The 23454-nt window shown below is 52.9% G+C and overlaps 13 protein-coding genes across 13 annotated transcripts; 6 read left to right on the top strand and 7 right to left on the bottom strand.

Annotated features, from left to right (window-relative positions):
* Window positions 1-3: 3 nt before the first annotated feature.
* On the bottom strand, window positions 4-261 carry N7532_008557 (ankyrin repeat domain-containing protein; the record flags this gene model as incomplete). The annotated part of the gene is made up of 1 exon (XM_056621049.1): window positions 4-261. The coding sequence occupies one exon, from the start codon at window positions 259-261 to the stop codon at window positions 4-6; it is 258 nt and encodes an 85-aa protein (XP_056471855.1).
* A 297-nt stretch (window positions 262-558) lies between these two features.
* N7532_008556 (ankyrin repeat domain-containing protein) lies at window positions 559-807 on the bottom strand (the record flags this gene model as incomplete). The annotated part of the gene is made up of 1 exon (XM_056621048.1): window positions 559-807. One exon carries the CDS (start codon window positions 805-807, stop codon window positions 559-561), a length of 249 nt encoding a protein of 82 aa, XP_056471854.1.
* A 1589-nt stretch (window positions 808-2396) lies between these two features.
* On the bottom strand, window positions 2397-3209 carry N7532_008555 (uncharacterized protein; the record flags this gene model as incomplete). Its single annotated transcript, XM_056621047.1, has 1 exon — window positions 2397-3209. The coding sequence occupies one exon, from the start codon at window positions 3207-3209 to the stop codon at window positions 2397-2399; it is 813 nt and encodes a 270-aa protein (XP_056471853.1).
* Window positions 3210-4770: 1561 nt separating this feature from the next.
* On the top strand, window positions 4771-5040 carry N7532_008554 (uncharacterized protein; the record flags this gene model as incomplete). The annotated part of the gene is made up of 1 exon (XM_056621046.1): window positions 4771-5040. One exon carries the CDS (start codon window positions 4771-4773, stop codon window positions 5038-5040), a length of 270 nt encoding a protein of 89 aa, XP_056471852.1.
* A 242-nt stretch (window positions 5041-5282) lies between these two features.
* Window positions 5283-5780, bottom strand: N7532_008553 (uncharacterized protein; the record flags this gene model as incomplete). The annotated part of the gene is made up of 1 exon (XM_056621045.1): window positions 5283-5780. The coding sequence occupies one exon, from the start codon at window positions 5778-5780 to the stop codon at window positions 5283-5285; it is 498 nt and encodes a 165-aa protein (XP_056471851.1).
* An 811-nt stretch (window positions 5781-6591) lies between these two features.
* Window positions 6592-7530, bottom strand: N7532_008552 (MBL fold metallo-hydrolase; the record flags this gene model as incomplete). Its single annotated transcript, XM_056621044.1, has 1 exon — window positions 6592-7530. One exon carries the CDS (start codon window positions 7528-7530, stop codon window positions 6592-6594), a length of 939 nt encoding a protein of 312 aa, XP_056471850.1.
* A 745-nt stretch (window positions 7531-8275) lies between these two features.
* On the top strand, window positions 8276-9601 carry N7532_008551 (NAD(P)/FAD-dependent oxidoreductase; the record flags this gene model as incomplete). The annotated part of the gene is made up of 1 exon (XM_056621043.1): window positions 8276-9601. One exon carries the CDS (start codon window positions 8276-8278, stop codon window positions 9599-9601), a length of 1326 nt encoding a protein of 441 aa, XP_056471849.1.
* An 877-nt stretch (window positions 9602-10478) lies between these two features.
* Window positions 10479-11194, bottom strand: N7532_008550 (cytochrome b5-like heme/steroid binding domain-containing protein; the record flags this gene model as incomplete). Its single annotated transcript, XM_056621042.1, has 3 exons — window positions 10479-10640; window positions 10739-10865; window positions 11076-11194. 3 exons carry the CDS (start codon window positions 11192-11194, stop codon window positions 10479-10481), a joined length of 408 nt encoding a protein of 135 aa, XP_056471848.1.
* A 230-nt stretch (window positions 11195-11424) lies between these two features.
* Window positions 11425-11633, top strand: N7532_008549 (uncharacterized protein; the record flags this gene model as incomplete). Its single annotated transcript, XM_056621041.1, is given in 2 exon segments — window positions 11425-11562; window positions 11580-11633. The coding sequence occupies 2 exon segments, from the start codon at window positions 11425-11427 to the stop codon at window positions 11631-11633; spliced, it is 192 nt and encodes a 63-aa protein (XP_056471847.1).
* A 673-nt stretch (window positions 11634-12306) lies between these two features.
* On the bottom strand, window positions 12307-15755 carry N7532_008548 (putative ubiquitin C-terminal hydrolase; the record flags this gene model as incomplete). The annotated part of the gene is made up of 4 exons (XM_056621040.1): window positions 12307-15150; window positions 15278-15475; window positions 15535-15627; window positions 15681-15755. 4 exons carry the CDS (start codon window positions 15753-15755, stop codon window positions 12307-12309), a joined length of 3210 nt encoding a protein of 1069 aa, XP_056471846.1.
* A 335-nt stretch (window positions 15756-16090) lies between these two features.
* Window positions 16091-18379, top strand: vps27 (ESCRT-0 subunit protein VPS27; the record flags this gene model as incomplete). Its single annotated transcript, XM_056621039.1, has 4 exons — window positions 16091-16158; window positions 16261-16393; window positions 16464-16745; window positions 16811-18379. The coding sequence occupies 4 exons, from the start codon at window positions 16091-16093 to the stop codon at window positions 18377-18379; spliced, it is 2052 nt and encodes a 683-aa protein (XP_056471845.1).
* Window positions 18380-18875: 496 nt separating this feature from the next.
* On the top strand, window positions 18876-20777 carry N7532_008546 (uncharacterized protein; the record flags this gene model as incomplete). Its single annotated transcript, XM_056621038.1, has 1 exon — window positions 18876-20777. One exon carries the CDS (start codon window positions 18876-18878, stop codon window positions 20775-20777), a length of 1902 nt encoding a protein of 633 aa, XP_056471844.1.
* Window positions 20778-21171: 394 nt separating this feature from the next.
* N7532_008545 (cytochrome P450) lies at window positions 21172-22905 on the top strand (the record flags this gene model as incomplete). The annotated part of the gene is made up of 4 exons (XM_056621037.1): window positions 21172-21390; window positions 21454-21651; window positions 21719-22780; window positions 22846-22905. The coding sequence occupies 4 exons, from the start codon at window positions 21172-21174 to the stop codon at window positions 22903-22905; spliced, it is 1539 nt and encodes a 512-aa protein (XP_056471843.1).
* Between the last annotated feature and the right edge of the window lie 549 nt (window positions 22906-23454).

Below are 23454 nucleotides of genomic sequence, written 5' to 3'. Positions count from 1 at the left end.
TTCTCAGAAGAAACTCAGCGATTGCAGGTCATCATCTTTACTCTGACAGGCACGGAAAAGGGTTGTTTGTCCGTCGCTGTCAGGAATTGTAAGATCAGCGCCCTTCTCGACCAGATCCACAATTTTCAGATGACTGTCGGAGGAGGCAGCGGCCAATGGCGTCCATCCACCGAGGCCTCGGGCATCTACAGCTGCGCCCTTGTCGAGATACAGTTTAACCATATCCATATGGCCTTCGCTTGCCGCCCACTTGAGTGGCATGTCGCCATCCTGATCCTTTAAGTTCAAATTGTCACCAACCTCGAAGAGAAACTTAGCTACCTCAAGATGTCCATGCTCAGAGGCATATGCCAGGGCGGCCGAGCCATCCACATTTGCTCGGTTTGGACCAGTTCCAGCTTTAAGAAGAATTCTGGTCGTCTCGTAGCTTGCTTTCTCCACAGCATTTAACAGGGCTGTTCCACTGGTGTTATCTGCATGGTTTACGTCTGCCCCATGTTCGATGCAGAGTTTGACGATATCAACATGCCCTTCCCTCGCTGCTAGGATCAAAGCTGTCTATCCATCCACATCTGCATAGTTTGCATTCGCCTCGGATTCAAGAACGAGCTTCGCAACGTCGTGGTAACCTTCCAACGAGGCAGTTAACAATGGGGTCCATCCGTAATTGGTGGGATAATCAATCTTTGCTCCGTGGTCAAGTAGCATGAGTACAATTTTCTGGTCGTCCTTGAGCGAGGCAGAATGTAGAGCTGTCCACTGGTTGTCACTTGGAATGTTGGCATCAGCGCTTTTTTCCAGGAGCATTTCCACAATTTCCGGGAAACCTTCATCGGAAGCAGCATTCACCGATACCCACGGTATTGCTTGGGAAGTTGACTTCTGCCCCTTTGCTTAGCAATATGCGGACAATTTCCGAGTGGCCCTGGTTTGAGGCACTATAAGGAGGTGTCATTCCGTCGTCGTCAGTAGTCTCAAAGTCGGCATCCATGTCCAAGAGTAACCGAGCCATCTCGAGATTCTCCTCGAAAGTCACAATTCCCACTAGAGTTACCATTCCGCCTTGATCTCTGGCATTGTAATCCCCTCAGCTCAAGAATGAGTTCAGCGACTTTGTTATGACGTGATTTCAGAGCACAATGAAGCGGAGTGCCTGCGGTGATGCTTGCGCTCTTTTCGAGGGGAAACTCGACCACTTCGTAATCTTCCCAACAATGCCGCATGAAGAGGTGTGTGATCGTAATCATTTGCAATTTCCATATTGGCTCCTTTGTCAATCAGCATCTTGACAATATCCTTATGTTCGCGTCGGCAGGCAGCAGCGAAGGAAGTTTATCCACATTTGCCTTGTTCATCGATTGAATACCTGGCTTCCAACAGGAGCTCTGTTGTCTCTACAAGGCCGAGCCAAGAGGTGTAGTATAGAGGGTTCGTGGAAGTGTTTCGCTCGGGTGATTTTTCGGGATCGGTGAATGTGATCGAAGATCTGGCATTTGACGAATCCGATTGAGCATCTGAACCATCACTATCCTCTGATTCATCGGAGCTGACTGGGCTGTCTAATTCGCCTTCGTCGTCGTCTGAATCGTCCGAATCGCTGGGTATTCCATCGTCTTCGTCATTCAAATCAAACCAATCTTTTCATTGAACCTAGTTCTTATTCTCGACATTGACAAGGTGGTTGATCATGCCCACTAGACTCGGATCATGAATATCGCCTGCAGCCGCATGTTCATGCCATGATCCAGCAGCGTCGTCAGGATAGGCACTGAGAATAGCACCCGCTTCCTCCCCCTCCCCTTCCCCCTCCCCTTCCTGCTCTTCTTATTCGTCCTCAGGGACCTCCGGCCACACGTCTTCGCAATCCACATAACAAAGACACATCTTGGCAAGTTGAGTATTTTCCATAGCTTCGCTGGAAGGCTTCAAGCTGGCATTGACTTGGAAGAGTCTGCACTGCCCGGTAAGGGTACACATCAGGTACTGCTTCACAGAAAAATGAGCCAAGTGTACTGTCCTCAACCCAGGCTCACATCCTGCGTGAGAGCTTCGGACCTCAACGAGTGACCCGCAGAGGTCGAGGATTTCGGTGTTGATATCGTCCTCGTCAATACAGCCAGGGAGCTCGTCAAGTTGGATTTCATCACAGTCTCGGCTGCTCGACAAGGCCCTGGTGATCTCGCAGACTGAGAGAGGTCGAAGTGCAAATGCAGCCTATCGGAGAGAGATTGTCCGATCGCGATCGTCCTTGGGGAGGTTCGAGATTCTCGCCCAGTTCCGGTCGTAGGTATGTTCGAGCCCAGGAGGAGTGGAGTACATTGCCTGTTCGAGTTTCTTCTGGCTCTTGCCACTGCGGAGATGGTCTTCTTAGGAGTTTCACCCAGAGAAACTACTCGTTACACCGCTCGGCCAGCGAATGGGCAATATCCTCTCGAGCCGCCGTCGGCCTGGACGATAAGCTTCTTGTCGACGACACTAGGTGAGAAAACTTCCACATTCGACTGGACATCTTCTGGCCTGATCTTGTATTGGTTTACTGAGACGTTTTCGGCGTCAGGTTGGCCTGAAAGAGCACTTCGGATCTCTGGCTCATCGCAACTGACTATCAATATTTGGGAAGAAGTAGCAGAAACAGCTCGTCTCAATTCCTCCAGGAAGCAAGCAACCAGTTTATCACTGGCAACACTTGAGCTAACGCCAGTCCAGCCACACTCGTCGAGGCCATCCAATATGAATGTGTACTGCGGGATAGCTGTGACAACTTCTCGGAAAAGTTTGAGTACGTCGCCCCGAGTCGCCTTTTGCTCAGGGCGGCCTGACCATCTATCACGAAACAGTTCAAACACCACTGGGTATGGGACAAGCTGAGAGAGCCACAATCTGATTGCGAAAAATGGATCTTTCCGGCCTTCGAAATCAGACGAAAAGAAGAAATAGGCAACCGGGTCTTCCTCGAGCTTTAAGGACATGTCCTCAATAACCCCTGCGCAGATGATGGACCTTCCAAAACCGGCGGGTCCATTGATCCAAAGGATTTTAGCACGTCCGTCTGGGAAGTCGGGTCCAGTCCAATGGTGAAACCATGACTGGTTCAAAACCCAATCGCAGGTGCCTTCGATCCGCTTCCCGACGAATATGTCATATAACTCATTCGTGGAGACAGCGCCGAGAGGCCACGCATGAATATCGCGTCGTATCTCATCTACCATTATCAACAATCGGACTGTGAGATTCAGACAAAACGAATGATACGAACCTTCCATCTGCATTTCGATACCCTGCAGAATTTCTCGGATCTCTTCTTTCCAAGCTCTGCTCTCCAAGACCTCATCTGGACGGAAAGGATATTATCATCAGTCTCGCAAGCCTTGTGCGACACTACTGATCCCGAGTTGACTTCCTCCCCCAGCCCTTCTTGGCCTCCTCGATTGAAATCAAAAAGTAGAGGCTTTCCACCTGCGCCGAAAACTGTTCCACCCGGCCGGCCCTTTTGGCTTTCGTCCCGAGCACCCACTTCAGCTTCTGCCGCTTCGAATCCCGGGGTGCATGGCGCTGAAACAATTGGTCCTTGAAATTCTGCTTCTCTTTTCCAATGGCAGCCAACGGAAAGGACTTTTCTTCGTCGCGGCAAACATTATTGATGGCTAACAGTGAGTCTTTGACCGTGGCACTGACTGGTCTTTGGATCATCTAGGAGCTCATGGTGCTCGTATGAGAGCTCGTCATCTTCCAGCCCAACTGACATGCCTCATCTCGCGAGTCGAAGCTTCTGGGCATTGTACTGAGCGGCTAGGGCATTTATAGTCGGCGTCGTAGTCATTCCACAACCCGATCAGTTCGGCGGCATCCGGGCAGGTGCTGGAAAGGCCAGCCAAACCCAAAATTCCAACCGCGAAGTTTGTGTGACAAGGCTCCATCAACCCGACACAATCGCCGCAAGGCAGTTGTATAGACTAGTAGTATAGCCGGGTAGATGCGATAGGGGCACAGGGGAACCGTGGAACAATTGGAGAGTCCTTTCGGTTAGGTGTGGGGCTGAGAGGTAAAGTGAACATTGGCCTTGTCGCTGCGGCGTGGATGTCATTGAGTAATGCGCTGTCAGCAAGGCTGTGCCGTAGTGAGATTGTGGCGCCCGCTATACTAGCGGAAAATTAAACATTGTCGAGGGACCGGTATGGCTGGTGAGATAATTTACCCTGCAGTTTTTCGAAACAGGAACTCGCTAGGAAGTGATTAACGCGAAAGAGATTCACAAAACTCATCAAAATTCTTTTTCGTCGCTTTTTCTGTCGATTTGAAACCCGCTATTCTGATTGTCCGAGGCCTTGTGGCATTAGATCTGATAAAAACCACCCCGCTGGATCGGGCACATGTAATTCCGAGTCGCTACGGAAGGGACTTGGATCGAATACCTTGCTACACTAAACAATATTCAAAAGTATGTATGGGATGAAGTGGCAAGTCCTGTTCAAAGAAAAACCTCGCACCTATCACACTCGCCATCTACTCTATGATGAGCATGTATCACGAACACATCCCCGTGCAGCCACAGGCACCATGGCCCACGTAAACAATGACATCATAGGGAGAGGGTCAATATAAATCATCTCAACACTTTTTTGATCTCTCCCACACCGAAGACAAAAGAATCCACATTCCGCTCCGAGATCCCTCCCCCCGCGAAATTCCATTTGGGCTGAACCAAATATACGATCTCCGGACCTCTCCATCTCAAACCAACCAACAAACCAACCAACAACCACCATAAAAATGGGCTCACAAGACCAAGGCGCAACCGGCGCTGCCAAGTGGGTGACATCCACCCTGGGAAACACAGTCGGAGGTGTTACTCGCACGGTCGGCGGTGTGACAGGCGCCGCGACTCGGGGCCTCGGCGATACTATCAACAGTGCTACGGGTAGCGCTGGGCGACCCGTTGGAGATGCGATCGGAAATGCTGGGACTGGTCTCGAGGACGGGACCAAGTCTGTCGCGAAAGGTGTGGAGAATGCCGGGCAATGGAAAGGACAGTGGAGGTAATTTAATGCGAATCATTACTTAATTGGAGGTTCCCACTGTTCGTGATGTTGCAAGACGGCGAGTTCATTCATTGTGTACGTTATTGTCTTTGCAGTGACCATATGATGCCCCGACCCTGCCTTCTATCAAATCCTCAGTATCTCAATACTGACGGTCAATCAATCCCCCTTATATCTCTATATCTAAATACATGTACAAAATCTAAAAAGCAACGCCAGACCGAATCAAAAATAACAGCCCGATCACTGATCCGGCGAGGGATGCTTCAGCTGCATCTGCAATCCCAAAGTCATAAACGCCCCAAAGCTCCCACAGGTCATAAAAACCGGTCCCCAAAAGGCAGGAACAAATTGTCCTACAAGCAGATACCGACGCATCGACCAGTAACGAAAGAACCCATAACCCAAGCACCAAACACCAAGTAACTGGCAAATCTTAGAAGCAGAGATACCATCCTGGAACACCGTCTTCTTCGGAGCCAGAGCCGTTTCAAGTTCGGAGCCAGCCTCATTGTTGGCCTGTCCCTTCCGCTGGCGGGCAACCGTCAACCCAAGACCAAGTTGCTTGTGAAGAAGACGATCAATTGCGTCGAGACGGTCCAGGGCCAACGCCATAGCCGCGAAGCCGAGGCCTGCTCTGGTCCATGATAGGAATGTGCGCTCGTTGGCGTGGTGGTCGCGTTGCTGGGAGCCGGTGTTGGCGACCCGAGCGGGAACAAGGCGTCGTAGGAAGGCTGCCATGGTATGGAGGATGATGGAGGGATTAAGAAGACCTGGATATAGGAGTATAGATTGAGTTGATTTGAACGCCACGAAATCGCGATTTCCCGGGTTGCGCAACGCGGGTCCCACGTGGAACCTGCGCGAGGTGCCCCGGTTACTGCTCGTACACCAACTCTGCCCTATACACACTCCCCCGGGTGTGGATATTCTCCCTTGATAAATACCTTCTTCAACAAGTGAATTTCGGTCACTTTAACAGGGTTATATGCCACTTTTTCCGTTCGGTCTAGAGCCCCAAACGGGGTCTGCACGGCGGAACTTGATCCGCCATGACGTTTCAGTGTGCCAAAGCACCAGCGGCAGGCCGGTCGCCGATTGGCCGCGGGCGACCCACCGAGCAGCGACTATGCCTTAGGTTACCCCGGACTCTTCGCGCGTGATGGGGGCTGGATATTGCTCATCTGAGCCTAATAAAAGATCCTCCCTTGGTCTCCTGTCTTTCCCTGTCTGTATATCGATCTTTGATACTCGCCGGAAGGCCCTGGTGAACGCAGAGATATCCATTCGGACGAGAGAAAGCTCATTCGGGCGAGAAATGGCCTCTCGGACGAGAAAGGATTGCACCATCGCCGACTATACTGTATCGTTACTGCTGACGATAAGGCAATAATACGCCAGAGGGAGCAAGTATAGACTCAATTGGGATGGATAAAGTCATTCTATTGATACATAAGCTCGTACATTGAGGAGTAAATTCGCGCCGAGAACTGTTCACCATGCCAGGGTCTTGCTCGCGGGAGCAATCTAGCAATCTTGAATTTGGGTGGTACTACCACTCCAGCCCATTCAACTTTAAAGGTAAATGAAGCATGCGTTGTCCAGACTCAGTTGGAGCAGGAAGTCGCCCGCCCCGAACATTGACCTGTAGTGATTGGTGTAGCAGCCTGGGCTCCTTCAAGCTGGCATCGCGCTCAGTCCGCATCTTCACGAATTGTTCTTCGGAGATTGAATCCTTGATGTGGCGATTCAAACGCCGATGCTCTCCAACGGTCAGAAATGGAACAGGCTCTCGGTCAGGTGGTGGGTAGTCATGTCCTGGCCAGATCTTGACATGCTCATCGAGATCCAGGAGCCTGCGGCCAGACTTGAACAGATTCTTTGCGTCACCCCCGGGAAAATCACAGCGCGCGGTGCCAATGTCGGCGTGAAACAGAGAGTCACCACAGATTACATTATCTGATACACATGCGTTAGTGGTTTGAATCTTTGGATTGACCGACGAAAGATACATACCTCCAATCTTGTAACCAAGGTGATCTGGGGTATGTCCCGGGAGATGAAGAGCGGTAGCCGTCAACTCGCCCACGGCAAAGCTTTCATCATCTTCGAATAGATTATCAAAAACCTGCTCGTATTCCTCTTTCCCGATCTGGTACCGTCGACCGAACAAATTTTGGACCTGCGTAATGCGCTTGCCAATGCCGATTGGTGGCTTGAATCCCTGGGTTTGACTCAATCGATGCTGTAGATACGAAGATGAAGTGAGATGATCTGCATGGACATGTGTCTCAAGGATTCTCTCGATTTTGTAGCCCTTTTCTTTCACATAGGCTAGCAAAGCATCGGCGGCGGTTGTAGTAATGACTTGGGTAGCTGGTTCATAATCCAAAACTGGATCGATAATGACCGCAGAGAGGGTAGATGGATCTGCGACGATGAACTGCCATGTTCCCGTGACGGGTTCGAATAAATTGTGAATGGTCGGCATCGTGGATGATGTAGCGCTAGTGCTGTATGCGCCTCGGGCTTGACGCCGGCCCCGGACTGTGCTGGGTGGAGAAGTGTGGGTGCGATTTCTATGGGGCCCTAGAGGTCTGTTTGGAAATGGTCGCTGGGAATATGCCTTAGTAGCGAACAGTGCCTTGGTGTCTCGTAGATTGCTTTGGGGACGACAGTTCGCCACGGAAGGAATAGCTGCTGGTCTGATATATTGCACTCGTCCGATCGATGACCACTCATAGGCCATAGGAGAGCGAAAGGCTTTCATGCTGAGATTATGCTTTCTGTAAATGCGACAGTTCGAAAAAAGTTTCGGGAGTTGGTCGACGGTGATTTTTGGACTGATACTAAGCACGTTGGTGTCTTGGTCGGTTGCGGCTTAAATGGCCTGACACTCGGGGATCCCTTGATCGCCGAATGCTGGGTCGGCGACTGTGAATAATTCCAGTGTATCAAGAAGTCTCCGCTCGGAGACTTCTGACTTGATTTGCAGCTTGGACGGGCAACTGGCAGGAGACCGGATATGCCAGAGGAACAAAGTGGAGCCCGTACAGACAGCGTAATCGGTAAAACGAACTAAAGTTCCGGTCGATCACCGGCCGAGACGAATGCGTCTCGCGTCATTCCATTTTATTTCTTGACTTCCATCCTCCACCCCCCTTTTACTCCAGGTCCGACTTTGGTTCATCAATCTCGACTTAGCCTCGGGAACCTAACAGAAAAAGAAAGCCATAATGTTCATTGCTCGCGCTGCGGCTGGCGCGCCAGTGCCAAGCATCCGCACCTTCGCAACTGCCTCACCCGTCAGTGCCGCCCGCAACCACAAGGTCGTCGTGGTCGGCGGCGGTACAGCCGGCCTGGCCGTCAGTCACCAGCTGCTGCAATCAGGCAAGTTCAAGCAGGATGACATTGCTGTGGTCGACCCGGCTGAGTTCCACCACTACCAGCCCGGCTGGACCCTCGTCGGCGGCGGTCTCAAGACGAAGGAAGAGCTGCGCCGACCCATGAAGAGTCTCATCGACCCCAAGCTCAAGCACTATAATGACAGCGTGGCCACTTTCGCACCGGAGAAGAACATCGTTACTCTCGGCAATGGCGACAGCGTCAACTACGAGCAATTGATCGTTGCGCCCGGCCTTGCCCTCAACTGGGGTGCTATCAAGGGCCTTCCCGAGGCGCTGGCCGATGCCTCTGCACCCGTCTCTTCGATCTACGGCTATGACAGCGTCAGCAAGGTCTTCGGAACCATCCAGAAGCTGGAGAAGGGTAATGCCTTCTTCACCCAACCCGCTGGCGCCATCAAGTGCGCCGGTGCCCCTCAGAAGATCATGTGGTTGGCGCTGGATCACTGGAAGCGCGCGGGTCGGTATGATCCGTCCAGTCCGTCATCGTCGGCTATTCAGATCAACTTTGCTACCGGCATGCCGGTCATGTTCGGTGTGCCGAAGTACAACCAGGTCCTGACGGCCATGCAGCAGGAGCGCGGCGTCAACGCTCTCTTCCAGCACGATCTGGTCGCCATTGACGGTAACACCGCGACATTTGCCCGGCCAGATGGTCAGGAACAGGTCTCGAAGAAATTCGATCTGCTGCACGTTGTGCCCAAGATGGGTGCGCCCGCTTTCATCAAGAACAGCGCTCTCGCGAACGAGGGCGGCTTCGTCGATGTTGACGATGGAACTACCCAACACAAGAAGTTCACCAATGTCTGGTCGGCTGGTGATGCTTCCAGCTTGCCTACTTCCAAAACCGCGGCTGCGGTCACTTCGCAGGCGCCCATCCTCGTGCGGAACCTGCTCCAGACGATGGAGGGCAAGAAGGCCGATGCGATCTACGATGGCTACACTTCGTGCCCACTGCTGACCGAGTACGGCAAGGTTCTGCTGGCCGAGTTCAAGTACGGCGGAGTGCCCAAGGAGACCTTTGGTGACTGGTTCGGTGTTGACCAGGCTGTCCCGCGTCGGTCGTTCTACCACCTGAAAAAGGACTTCTTCCCTTGGGTGTACTACAACTCGATGGTCAAGGGCGACTGGGCTGGACCGAAAGGATGGATCAATTAAAATATATACCGCCCGAGCATGTAGGATAGATCTGAGTCGTTTGCACTTATTTGGAGTTCTGGGCCATAGAACAGCTTATTTTGGAGGAAACCCTCATGGAATCAAAATGGAATACCCAAGCTGCCCGGATCAGGTACAAAAATAATCCACAATACTTCAAGTCCAAACTGATCTGATTTTGACCTCTCCCATGGCATTAATAATGTAGTTTTAGCCAGTGGGTTCCTAGAATGGATCTCTTGGGAAGGACCCTCTGCGGAGAAGGTTACCTTTCCCGTCAGTCGGGTGGACTGCTACGAACAGGGTGGGCCGGGCAAAGGATCTGGATGCTGGTCTGGGAGGGACGATCCTGATATCGGTCTATTAATATATGCGTAGAAACAAAAAGGCCTCTATCTCCCCACGCGAGGGGGTCTTGCCCGCACTGCAGAGTTGGCCCCCACCTTTCCAGCTGGCAGGCGGCAACGCTCGCCGAAAGGAGAAAAGAGTTCCGCGCTGCGCTCGCCGAAGTCTGCCCGGTTCGTCGCCGCCCGCAAAGTCAATGCGGAACACCGAATTGCCCGGGTAGGTTCAAGAATAACAACAGGCTCCCAGTCGAAAAAGCGATATCCATGGAAAAAAAGTGTAAAAAAGATGAACATCAGACATCAGACAATCAGGATGCCAACAAAACATAATTATAAGCGAAACCCCAAAATACCCGAAGAAATGATATCGCTGCTTTGCTCCCCGCAGTCTTGCTCTTTTAGTCTTCCCCTCAGATGATTCCGGCACCAAATGTGTGGGCGCGCCAGCAATTCCTCTTTATGCACCCTTCTCCTCACACCCCCACTTTCTAGCACGTTCCAACAGTGCTTTCCTCATAAGCGTGCCCAATTCACAGCTGCTGCTGGGCCTCGAGGTAGTTGTAGGCACCGTAGGCAATGGCACCACCGATCAGGATGATGGCGTAGAGACCGACGCCGAAGCCAGTAGAGCCAGAGCTAGAAGACGACGAGGTGGCAGTGGAGGCCTGGGGCTTGGGCTCGGGGTCACCGGGCTTGGTAGAGTTAGCGATGGTCATGACTGAAGATCCCATCTCCGCATAGGCAGAGAGTAAAACAAAGGGAAAATGAGAGAACCGGGAGGAGCACATACCATGCGCTTCACGCTACCGACAAGGAGGCCGTCGAGAATCTCACGCGCCTCATCGGAGTGGCCGACATCCTCAAAAGCCTCGGAGCCGTCCTGGCCACCAACATCGAGGAGGACTTCCTCACCACCACTATTCAAACAAAGTCAGCCTTTTTATTCTCATAACTTTCTTGTGCTAAGTGTGCGCAGTCTGTGTGACTCGACTGAGTCAAAGGGAGAAGGGGATGGAGCCATCGGGGATTTGCGACAAGGGCATGGCCCGGGTGACGGGGTTGGCTTGGCCCCGGGATCAAAGGAAGAGGGGTAGGATGAGGTGTATGGGAGGAAAGTGGTCACGTACGGGTGCTCATCGACGAAGCTGGTGCAGTCGTAGACCTTGTCGTGAATGACCATGTAAAGGTCCTTCTTGGTGTTGTGGCCGGCGACCTCCTGGAGGGTGAATTCCTTGGACTCAGACATGGTGAAGTGGGAAAGACTATTGCGGCGAGAACCGAGAAAGTGTTAGTTGGGAGGACAGATTGAGGAGTCAACGAAGCGGAGGGTGGAAGGTGGAGAGAAAGAGGAGGTCGGAATTTCTGCACCGTCCAGATCGGAGAGAGCAAAAAGACCGAGTTGGACTCAGGGGAAGCAGCGGAACGCGGACGAGGGCAGCACTCACGGGGCAGAAACTGGACAAGAAAGCAGGCGATATGTGCAGGGAACGTGAAGAGGAGAGAAAGGCTGAGGAGGAAGAAGAAGGCCGAGTTGACACTGGGGTCGTGCGCCAAGGGCGGTCTCTCCACGCGGGTCTTCTGGACCTGCCGTGGCTGCCACCCGGTGAGTGCGAGGTATGTATTACCAACAGTATTCTGTTTACTGGGTCTACGGCTCTCCAGTTACTACTCTCGAAGAGACTTGACGATATAGTCTCAACTGCTCGTATGCGCTGCGTCCAGTCTCCCGCACGCCCCCGTGCAATTCGAGACGATCGGTCTCTTCACTGACGGACGAATCAGCAGCTGCTTATTCGGGCCTCGGCGCATATGAAGTTGTGTCCCCAGCGGAAGACGGCGAGGTTGTATATCCATCCTCCGCGTAGTAAACATCGGCCCTGAGCCCAATGCACCACACTACCCGACCCTCTACCCCGTAATTGATGTAATTGATGTACCTCTGGGGTAATGGGAATACCCAGGAAGATCGGGTTCAGATTGAATGCGCCTATGAGAGCGGTGGCAATCGTCAGACCCGCATAGCCGGTCCCTCGGGTATTGCCCTGCCCGGGTAGTGCGATCGGCCTGTTGACAGCGCGGAATGCATGGAATTGGGCCCGTCGACCAACCGCAATGATTTGGCCTGCTGTGATCATCCGAGAGACCACCCGTAGGACTAGCAGAGAAGTAACTACTAGGCAGAAGAAAGCCAAAGTCGTCATGGTAATGGTATAATTGGTGTATATACCCGGACCGGTGCTAGATGGGGTCTCGCAGGTCGCAGTTTCTATCCAAATCGTGGCTATCGTGACATGCATAAAAGTAACGAAAGCATCAGGAAAAAGCGAAAAAAAACTCGAAAAGCAGAGAAAATCACGCTCATTTCGCTGGGACTCGCTCATAAAAAACAATGTATGCCTGCTCGTTCTGAAGCCGGTCGCGCGCCCGCAGATCGCGCGGGTTGAAGTCAGTCGCCCGCTCGTCGTCGAATCGTCGCCAACACTGCCGCTCCGCGTCACGCACCAACGAGATGTAATGACCACTGCCCATGGACGACCCAATGTGTCGTAGCACGGCAAATGAATCATAGGTGAACGGAGGGACCGTCGGATCCATAGAGGGAGCCGCCGCGGGGTCTGGCACCTGTGCCGGGTTGCGGATCAGGAACTCATCCATCCGTAAGCCGTGGAGAGGAAACTCGATCGGAGTGTGAATCTTGCGCGCACTCTGTGTCTTGGAGGCTGAAAAGCGTTTGAAGTGGACGACCAGAATCTGCGGGGCCCGTGTGATAAAGATCTGCTTCGTCGCCATGCGCTTGCATTTGCAATGTGGGCATTTCCAAACCTCATCGCCGCTCAGCATTTCTTCCTTGCAATAGCTCCGGAGACACTGATAGATATCTGCACTACCCGTTGGTGGAATCTCAACGCTGATACTGTAGAAGGCCTCGTAGGTGGTTGACGTCTGGTGGCAAGTCGTGCAGCGGAGCCGACTGGCATGCTGCCCAGCAAAGAGGGACGATATGAATGACTCCTCTCGATGGCAGTACCGATCCCATTCAATACGGGATACTTTTTGCACAGGCATGCGCTCGCGCTGCATCTCCTCGGCAATCGTCAGGGGTCGCAGTGGGTTCCGTTGCCAGTTCACATTCAGATCTTCGTGAAGACAGTCTACCACAAAATCAAAGAATTCCTTGGCGTCTTGTTGACGATCGATGGCCCATTCTCGGTTCAACCGTCCACAGAGGTTCCGGAAAGAACTCGGCATGATAACTTCCACATCATTCTTCCATAGAGACCGGATGAGATTGGCATAGAATCCGGGCATCACACCCTGTGACCCTTTCCAATTCTTTTGCACATAGTATCGGAACCGGTTGTCAATGAAGAACTTGCTCATCATTACAGTTGCACTCAGACACTGAAGCGTAGAGTTCATGTAACAGGTAACACCAAAATTTGTCAGCCCCGTTCTCGGAAGTTTAAGACGACTGAGAAGCGAGTTCGATGTATACAAAGCGGTGCGGGTCGCGGAGTTCTGTCGCTCCAGATGGGGCTGAATCTGTCGACCATCCGATACACCACTGTAGCTGGGGCGAGGAACTGCCGGGGGTGGTCGTGACGGAGCTGTGGGCACAGGAGAAGGGAAACTTGGCATTCGCATTGGAAGAGGAGCTGGCTTGGACTCGGGTCGTGTCATTGACTGCTGGACATGGTGTGGTTCAGGGAAACGACGAAGGAAGTCCTCGTAGTTGTGAACAAATGGTGTCAAAGGTTCTGCAACACCCGGCTCCTCTAGGGGCTCTTCCGTCGGCGGCTCCTCTTCGAGATAGTGACTGGTGTCAATCTCTTCGTTTTTGGACCTTTCCATCCATGCCGACAATTCTTCCGAGTTGAGCGGAGTGAACTCGCGAAGTCTTCTCTTGCGAACCTCCAAGCTTGAATTGGCACTAGCCATAGTTGGCACGCGGCCCAAAGGTCTACCAGGCTTGGCAACAGGCCGCTTGCTCTGGAGCGATCCCATTACAGTAGCAGTGGATGATGTGGCCAGCGATTGCTGTCCAATAAGGTCAATCCATGCGTCCAGTCCTCCAATCAGGAGCGCTGGAGGACGCCCACTCCTTAGCGGTTTATACTCATTAAATTCATAAAGGGTGTCGTAAAGAGCTCGCAGATGTGGTGCTGTGGTCCCGGCGGGCGAGCCTACCAGATAACTGACCGACTCCGTATTTTGATCATAATAAACGACCAAATCAAACTCATTCCGTCGCTCGAACAAACCCTGCTCATGTTCTGGCGACACAACGAGCCGTTCTTCGAGCTCTTCCGCGGATACATTCTCTTTCAGAACCACTGGCTCGATACAAATGATGGACTTAGCGTATATGTGGCCATTGTCGTACTGGTCTCGAGACCGGACGTCGACCAGTAATACATTGAATCTTCGAAGATATTCCAAGAGATCTTGGGCCGAGATAGCAGGGGAATGGGGTAAATCGGGCGAGTTGCTTCGCGTTTCGCGCGCTGAGTGGACGCCATTCGGCGTTCGTGATCTATACGGGCTTTGGTCGGACCCGCGACTCGGGCTACCGCGAGGAGAGTTTGTGAATTGCGAGTAGCGTTGGTTGAACGATCTCGTGCCTTCAGTAGAAGTTCGTGGAGGGTTTGGTGGAGGCTGTGACGGAACAGTGTAGAGCGGGCTGTAGGTGGGGTCGGGTGCACGTGGAAGGGATGTCGTCGTGAGAGGAAGCTTGGGTGGAACAGCCGGGACATGAGTTGAGGACCCCATGCTTCGTGGACCAAGAGGGCGACGAGGTGGAGATCCATAGTTAGCCGGAGGAGCGTTGGAGGTAGATGCGGAAACCTGACCTGCAGGCACCGAGGGAGCAGAGGTGGGGTGCACGTTGTCGCCATGCTCATTGTCGCGCGTCTGAGAAGTCTTGAGCCTCGCAAACCGCTGGGCCAGCATATCTTCTGCAGGGCTCGAGAATCTCTTCGGCTGTGCCTGGGAATCGGGGGTTCGCTGAAATTGTGTCGGGCTGGGCATTCTCACAGAGTCCGCGTCAGAATTGCGATTCTCACGGCCCCGTGGAGTGGTCGGTGTCTGTGTGTTGAAGGGGGGTGCTGTATAAGACCCAGTTGGTTGTACATTGCTCCGAAGATTGTCCTCGATAATTTCTTGCTTGATCGCGTCCATCGTGCCCTGTTTGGTGCGCACCGCCTATCCGGAAAGCGCTTCGTCAGCGATTGTGGGCATAAGGATTGGGTAAAGAACGTCGATGGGCGACAGGGATAGTACCCTGGACCTATGCGACGTCAAGGCGATTGGTAGACAATAGAGAACTTACCATCATCAGACCCGCGAATTCCTTATGCCATCCAGGATGTGGGATAGTAGCGGTCCGATAGTTGGGGTGGTGCGGGATGGTATTGACGGTGATTTCCGAGGCACGGAGGTATTGCACGTAAGCCTTGTCGGGCTCACTGTCTGCGAGTTCCTTAGCCCGGACGATTGCTTCGGAGGCGGTTTCAAGGAGGACTTCGAGCTGTGGATCAGGTGAGCGAGTGTCCCCGCCGGCTGCGGAGGTTCCCCATAGGTACTTACTGGCGTGTTCTCGTTCACATTCAACCAAGCAGCCTGGTCTTGCAGGTCTTTGATATTGGGGAATCTCGGTCGGGGGCTTGGAAGAGTGCTATTCTGATAAGAGCTCGGTCTGGTGACCTGGCCGTTGGAATGCATGTTGCCCCCACCGCGTAAGGACGCCTTTCGTCCTTCCACGGTGGTATGTCCGGTGGAGAGGGGAGAGCCGCCGCATCGGTGGGCATGGTCAAGGCGGCAAAGATGTGAAGTCTCAGCGCATGTTTCAAGCGGAACAAGAGACGGCGTCCTAGGCAACAGAGAAAACGAACGACAAACAGGACAGGTAGAAGGATATCCAGGAACCGGCGCGGGTCTGGGGTAAGGCAATGACAATACGCCACTCACCGCCCCCGCCGATGACGCTGCCCGGTGGAGCTTAGTCACGGCGGGCTGCCTGGAGCAACTTGAGCTCCTCATCCTTGTCTCAAAGTTGCTTGACAAGTCCCAGCACGCGTCTTGTCATCGCTTTACTTCTTTATCCAAAGCTGCGCGCATACTCCGCGTGTTCCTGCCTCCAACCATGGCAGGCTGGTTCTCCTCAGCATCGCCCCTCGATGAGCAGATCGAGCGGGCGACGTCGTCCTCTCTGTACGTGGTCATCGAGACTTGCCATTCCTTCTGCCTCAGGGATCGGAGCCCTTGCTATGGATTCGGTTTGTCTTGAAGCTCAGGTGACTGACTAATATGCAGGGAAGATATTGCCCTCAACCTCGAGATCTCCGATATGGTGCGGTCCAAGAGTGTCCAACCCAAGGATGCCATGAGATCGCTCAAACGCCGATTGGAAAACCGTAATCCCAATATTCAGCTGGCAACATTGAAGGTTAGTTGTTTCTATGATAGCTAGGAATGTTCGTTCAAACTCAAATATTGATCAACCTCTTGGCTTTCAGCTCACAGATACGTGTGTCAAAAACGGCGGCACTCACTTTCTGGCCGAGATAGCCTCCCGCGAATTTATGGACAACTTGGTCTCATTGATGAAGGCAGAAGGAGCTCCTCTCAACCCAGATGTTCAGCGAAAAGCTCTGGAGCTCATACAGGACTGGGCTATGGCGGCTCAGGGCCGGATGGACTTGATGTATCTGGGGGAAACATATCGCAAGCTGCAGAATGAGGGGTTCCACTTCCCCCCGAAGACAGAGTTGAGTGGAAGTATGCTGGAAAGCAATGCTGTACGTTTGCTTTGTCCCCAAGCTGCCGACGCAGGTCCGTGTGAGATACTAACGCCCCGGGTCAGCCACCAGAATGGATCGACTCGGATGTCTGCATGCGATGCCGTACGGCCTTCAGCTTTATGAACAGAAAACACCATTGCCGCAATTGTGGAAACGTATTCGATGCCCAATGCTCCAGCAAAGTCATCCCGCTACCCCACCTTGGAATCTTGCAGCCTGTCCGAGTCGACGATGGGTGCTATACCAAGCTTACTTCGAAGGCATTCACACCGGCGGGTCTATCGGATCGATCGGCATTCAAGAATAACTCCATTACTAAGTCCAGCGCCATGGAACCCCGCGGCGCAAAGGCAGACACTAGCTTTGACGATGACCTCCGTCGGGCTTTGCAGATGAGTCTCGATGAGGCGGAAGGGCGAGGTCCATCAGGATACGTAACTCAGACAGGGAATGTCCCAGAGTCAGCCCAGGCAGGCCAGGGGCCTGCGAACGTGGAGGAGGAAGATGCAGATCTCAAGGCCGCGATTGAAGCATCACTGCGAGACATGGAGGAGCACAAGCAAAAACATGCGGCTGCATTGAAAAGCAACACACAGTCCGATTATTCCCTGCGCGATTCTTCGAGCACCCCGACCCCGGCCTCCAAGAACCCCTATGAGCTCAGCGCTGTCGAAGCGGAAAACATCCACCTCTTTTCAACCCTGGTCGATAGACTGCAACACCAGCCACCAGGAACAATCCTGAGAGAGCCTCAAATCCAAGAGCTTTACGAGAGTATTGGGACGCTTCGCCCCAAACTTGCTCGCAGTTATGGAGAAACCATGAGCAAACATGATACCCTGCTTGATCTTCATTCCAAATTGTCTACTGTCGTCCGCTATTATGACCGAATGCTTGAAGAACGACTCTCAAGTGCCTACTCTCAACAAACCCTTGGTTATGGTGCTGTTCCTGGAGCGGCTCAGTATCCCAACATAACCGGCTTTCCCTCTCAAGGCCCCGAGGTGAAGTCTGGGGCAGAGAACTTTTATTATGGAAATCCACCTGATGCATCCCGTCCGCCGCCTACGGCGTATGTGGCGCCACCTGCCAATGTTAGTGGGTATGAAGCCGGCCCTCCAGGTGCGACTAGCCCTTCGTACCCGCCGCAATCGCAACGCGGGCCGCCTGGAGTTGATACTCCAACCAACGCATGGGGTCAGAACCCTTATCCATCATTGGCATCGCCTCCACCCACCACCCATGAAGTCGCTCCTTCGGGTTTCGGTGGCCCTGCACATTACTATGCTCCCCGGCCAGAACAAGAACACCAGTTCTCCGAGCCTCCATATCAACCGTCGCCTGTCATGCGGCGAGATTCACAATATCTCCCCAACGCACCAGCGCCGCAATCTCCTGAAAACGTGCACTCGCCGACATACTCTACAGTGCCACCAAGTGCGCCGGCGGCTGTGCCTTCCCAGCAGCCGAGCGGGCCTCCGTCTCAATCCTACTATTATCAGCCGCAGCAGTCAAGCACTGTGCCATCTGCCTACCCGCAGGTCCCGACTGGCCAACCGGGACAATACCCGGAGGCTGGTCAGGCGCAACAACCCGCCCGACCAGTGGAAGAGAGCTTGATCGAGCTGTAGCGTACATGCATTGTTCTCCCAGGCGTTCTATCACTTGCTTGAGATCTCTAGTTTTTTTCTCACTCGTATGTACTCAATGATACCTGAACGCTTTCCGCCCTTTTATTATTTTGCCAGCAAATTGTACGTAATGTATGGAATCGTAAGGTAGCTCGAACGCGGGTTGTTGATCGCGTCCCCACCTTGAGGATAGGCCGTCCGACTGGACCACCGTTCGGGGGAATATTACCCGTGGGACCCCCCATCCGGCTACGGCGAGATCGCCTTCGAACTCGACTTTCAACCACCACCGACGTCGACCTCCATCGCCATCCCCCTTCGGCTCTCTTTTGCACCGTTGCACAACCCCGATGGATTCGATCGGGGCGGTGTAAGTCCCTGCCTACATTTAAACTATTGAGGCTTCGTTGCTTTTTCACCTGCACCCCCATCTGCGGTGATACCTCCTCGCTGCCTCGGCCAATCCGCTTCGATACCCCCGTGAGCTTTTGCCGCCATGCCTAACAACACCTCTTCCCCCGTCAAGCGCCCCGGTCTTGGCCGTCGAGCGGTCTCCTCGCATGCGGTGGTCACGCGAACCAGTTCCGGCAACGAGCTGTCCGAGTCGCACACCAACAAAGCCCCAGTGCACAATAAACCACATCGCGCCCATGTCGTGGGGGGTCACCGCAATCACCACCACCATCACCACCGCAACCCCTCGTTCGGGAAGAATCTAAGCAAATTCAAGCTATTCCAACTCGCCCCCGAAACCACCGGTCGGAATCACCACCGCAAGAAATCCGCCCCCGCAACTCCCGTGGGCAGCCCCGGCAAAAGTTCTGGGCATGTGCGCTGGGACGGTGCGCTGGAGGATCACCCGAAGAACCACTCGATGAAGAGGAATAACTCCACCCCCGTACTGCGACGGAACGCCTCTGCTGTGGGAAAGAGAGCTCTTATTACGACTGAGCGACCGCATTCGAGCGCCGGAAAGAAGAAGACGGTTGGATTTGAGCTGGGTGATGATGAGAACGACGACGCCGATTGGGAAGATACAACGCAATCCCCTGAAAGTACGAGGCGCAACTCTGTCGCGCCCTCCAACCCCAGTCTTGACAACACCACTCAGGTCCTGGTTGACCCTCTCACCTTTGTGAAGCGCCCATACCCGCAAATACCTCGTGCTACGAGTCTACCAGACTCCATCACCAACAAGTTCGTTCGCGACAACCCCGATCCCGAAGAGTACGAAGACGAGGAAGACCAGGACAATAAGCAGGAGCTTGACCAGTCGACAGACCAGGGCGACATCGCCAACCGGTTGTTGAGTCCCTCCCACTCCGCAAGAGCTCCTCCTGCCATGTCTTCCATTTCTGCGATGGCCAAGCCGTCGGCCGCAGATGTCTCGTCGCGCAGTGCCTCTGTAAACCTAGCTGGTCAGGAGTGTACCCGGCGGACCTTCTCCACATCCAACCTTGGGTTGGCCAATATACCTGGAAGTCAACCCCAGGCCACTTCCTCTTCGATGGAAGGCGGCGTCTCCAGATTCATCGTTAGCAACAAGAACGCCAACCAAGCATCATTCTCCCGCACCGACTCCGATCCCAATACCCCGTCGTCATTTCTACCCCACTACCATCCGCAAACACCTCCGTCTCCGAACCGAGGCGCAGGAAAGGCAGCAGCTTCTCCGGCACGACCTCTGGGTTCTGATCTGCCTTCACGAACCCAGCAGAAGCTTTGGCTTCAGCGTACAGCCACTCTCAACGATTCGCCGCCTGACAATCATGGCGTACCAAAATCTGCAACATCCTCCACCATGGATCCCGCATTCAATGCGGTGTCCCAGGCGCGCCCTGGAACAGTTACATTCGATACCAGCAGAAACATGAATGGCGGTGTCCGAACCGGAGCTTCTGGTCACGACACCGAATCACGACACACTCGCAAGGCGTATGAGAAGGTCTCCTTGGAACTGACCGTGGTGCGGCGGTTCCAATCACCCACGGGAGATAGCTTCAACCGACTCCGTGCCCTCGCCCGTGCATCCAAGGCTCGCGTGATCAGTGAAGAACCGGCCTCTGCAATGGGTAAGCCCGTCAAGTCGGCCCCTTCGCTGCCCCTTCTCCAGCACGGCAAACACCCCAGCCGGCTAGGATCTAGCTCCGAGTCGAAATCGCAGGTGCCTGACCAACATTCCTCCACCTCGGAGGATCTGGCCACCCAAAGCGAATCTACGGACGCCATCCAGGCAGCCAAGTCTTCTCACCCCTCCCACCGCATCCTCTCGACCTCCGATGATGCTACGCATGGGCTGACGGGGGACCAAGATCCAGAGGACTATCCACCGGTGAACCAGACTGATATGATGATCCGCCGCATGTGGGAGAGTCGAGAGGTGGCCACTTCAGGTTGATGAGCAGCCATAAGCATTCTACTTATTATGTTGATGACAATTCGCGAATTGCAATTCCCGGGGCACTGGCATTTTGATATTCATATTCTGGGCGTTCTGCACATCTTTCACGGACATAGCTGTTTACTACGTGTTTAATTGTAATTGCAACCTTCCGCATTCCTACAGTACCCTACTAGTAGGGTATACTAGTAGGGTATACTCCTGCTGTTTCCTGCTTGGCACTCGGCAGGCTCGCCTTCCGGGGGATCTGCCGTGGCGTGACCAACCAACCCGCAGATGAGTAATGCCGATTATCCTCCCACTGATTTGATCCCCACCAACTAAGTATATCTGCCCATTTTATCTACTGCAAGGCCTCTGTTGCTTCGTTGTCTTGTTCTGAAAAAGCGTCATGGAGGTCCTTCGTCCGCTCATCGTCGGCCAGATCGCTTGCATTACTTGCTATGTCCTCCTCATCGGCTTTGTTTCTGTTGTGCTAAACGTCCTTCACCAGCTTCTCTTGTACAATCGCAATGAGCCTCCTGTCGTCTTTCATTGGTTTCCTATACTGGGAAGTACCATAACATACGGCATGGACCCTTACAATTTCTTCTTCGAGTGTCGAGAGAAGGTATATATATCGGATGATTACCCGGGAATCGAACGAAAGACCTGACAGTTGACGACTGAACAGTACGGAGACATTTTCACATTCATCCTGCTGGGCAAGAAGACTACTGTCTATCTGGGCACCGAAGGCAATGAATTCATTCTCAACGGGAAGCTCAAGGATGTCAATGCCGAAGAAGTCTACGGCAAACTCACCACACCTGTCTTTGGGTCTGATGTGGTTTATGATTGTCCCAACTCCAAACTGATGGAACAAAAGAAGGTATGCATCACTACGTGACACTTGTGTTTGTGAATATATTTGACACTAACCCGGTCATGTTTACTAGTTCATCAAGTTCGGCCTCAGCCAGACAGCCCTAGAATCCTACGTCCCCCTTATCACAGAAGAAGTCAACCAATACATCAAGCTCTCTGGCAAATTCAAGGGCAAAACAGGCATCATCGATCTATCTGTCGCCATGGCGGAAATTACCATCTTCACAGCCGGTCGTACATTGCAAGGCGATGAAGTGCGTGGAAAGCTCACCTCGGAGTTCGCCAGCCTCTACCACGACCTGGATCTGGGATTCCGCCCCATCAACTTCATGCTGCCCTGGGCACCTCTCCCACACAATCGCCGACGGGATAATGCCCACGCTCGTATGCGAGAAATTTACCTCGATATTATCCAAACCCGTCGGAAGTCAACAAAATCCGAAGCCGACCAAACACAAGACATGATCTGGAACCTGATGCACTGCGTCTACCGTGATGGAACTCCGATTCCAGACAAGGAAATTGCGCATATGATGATTACCCTCCTCATGGCAGGGCAGCATCAATCGTCTTCGATCAGCTGCTGGATCTTCCTCCGTCTCGCCTCGCAGCCTGAAATGACAGAGAAACTCTACCAAGAGCAGCTGTCTGCTTTCGGCACTGAGCTTCCGCCGTTGACATACAAAGATCTAGACAAACTCCCTCTTCATCAGAACGTTATTAAAGAAACCCTGCGAATCCACAACTCCATCCACACTCTCATGCGCAAGGTCAAGAACCCTCTTCTAGTTCCGGGTACCCGATACGTGATTCCGACCAGCCACACCCTCCTTGCCTCGCCGGGCGTGACAACTCGCGACGACAAACACTTCCGCAGCGCGATGACCTGGGACCCGCATCGATGGGAGACGCGCGTCGAAGTCGAGGATGATGGCGAGACTATTGACTACGGCTATGGCGTCGTCTCGAAGGGAACAAAGAGTCCCTATCTTCCCTTCGGAGCTGGTCGTCATCGGTGCATCGGAGAGAAATTCGCGTATTTGAACCTGACTGTTATTGTTGCGACGCTCGTGCGGAACTTTCGATTTTTCAATCCCGAAGACAGAGAAGGGGTTCCTGAGACGGATTATTCGGTATGTTGTCGTCGACGTCGTTGATTGGGTTTATGTTATGGTCCTTTACTAATTCGTTTATTTAGTCGCTCTTTTCTCGTCCCATGAAGCCTGCGACTGTTCGGTGGGAGCGACGCGGGGAGTGAGGTCCTACTTTTTGAGATAAAACTCTTGAGATGTAGAAGGCAAATTGGATTGTTGGAGTCTATTAAGGTGATCATTTATGGATTGTTCGGGTTCTGGCTTTCTAAAAGTATTTTACTCGTGGCATTTTCATCGTTGGTATCTTATCAACGCCATTAGTGCTCGCTCGTAATATATACAGTAAACGGGATCGATTGGATTCTTTAATGCTGGAGCCTGGAATGCACTTGATTCTCATCAAATATTACTCGAGCAATACAAGCATGAACTGCTTGTCTTGTGCAAAAGCTCCTGGACAAGAGAGGTTATATGGCCTGAGAAAACATCCTGAAAATAGGCGACAAGCAGATCTACACTTTGTAGAAGATCAGATATCAGCAAATCGCGCACTGCATGGGTCAGAAGGTCATGCCATATAATATTGGATTGGATATGCATAGTTTGATTACCCAAATGCCGTAGTTGATTATCCCAGACGTGTCACGTTATCGACCGTAATGATATGAGTTTGGTATCCAAAAAGCATTAAAACGAAAACGTATAGACAGTTA

Source organism: Penicillium argentinense (genome assembly GCF_028826775.1).
Source record: "Penicillium argentinense strain IBT 30761 chromosome Unknown utg000009l_segment0_segment0, whole genome shotgun sequence".
In the NCBI taxonomy this organism is placed as follows: domain Eukaryota; kingdom Fungi; phylum Ascomycota; class Eurotiomycetes; order Eurotiales; family Aspergillaceae; genus Penicillium; species Penicillium argentinense.
The sequence above is the reverse complement of the archived record's forward strand: the minus strand, read 5'-3'. Positions and strand labels throughout refer to the sequence as shown.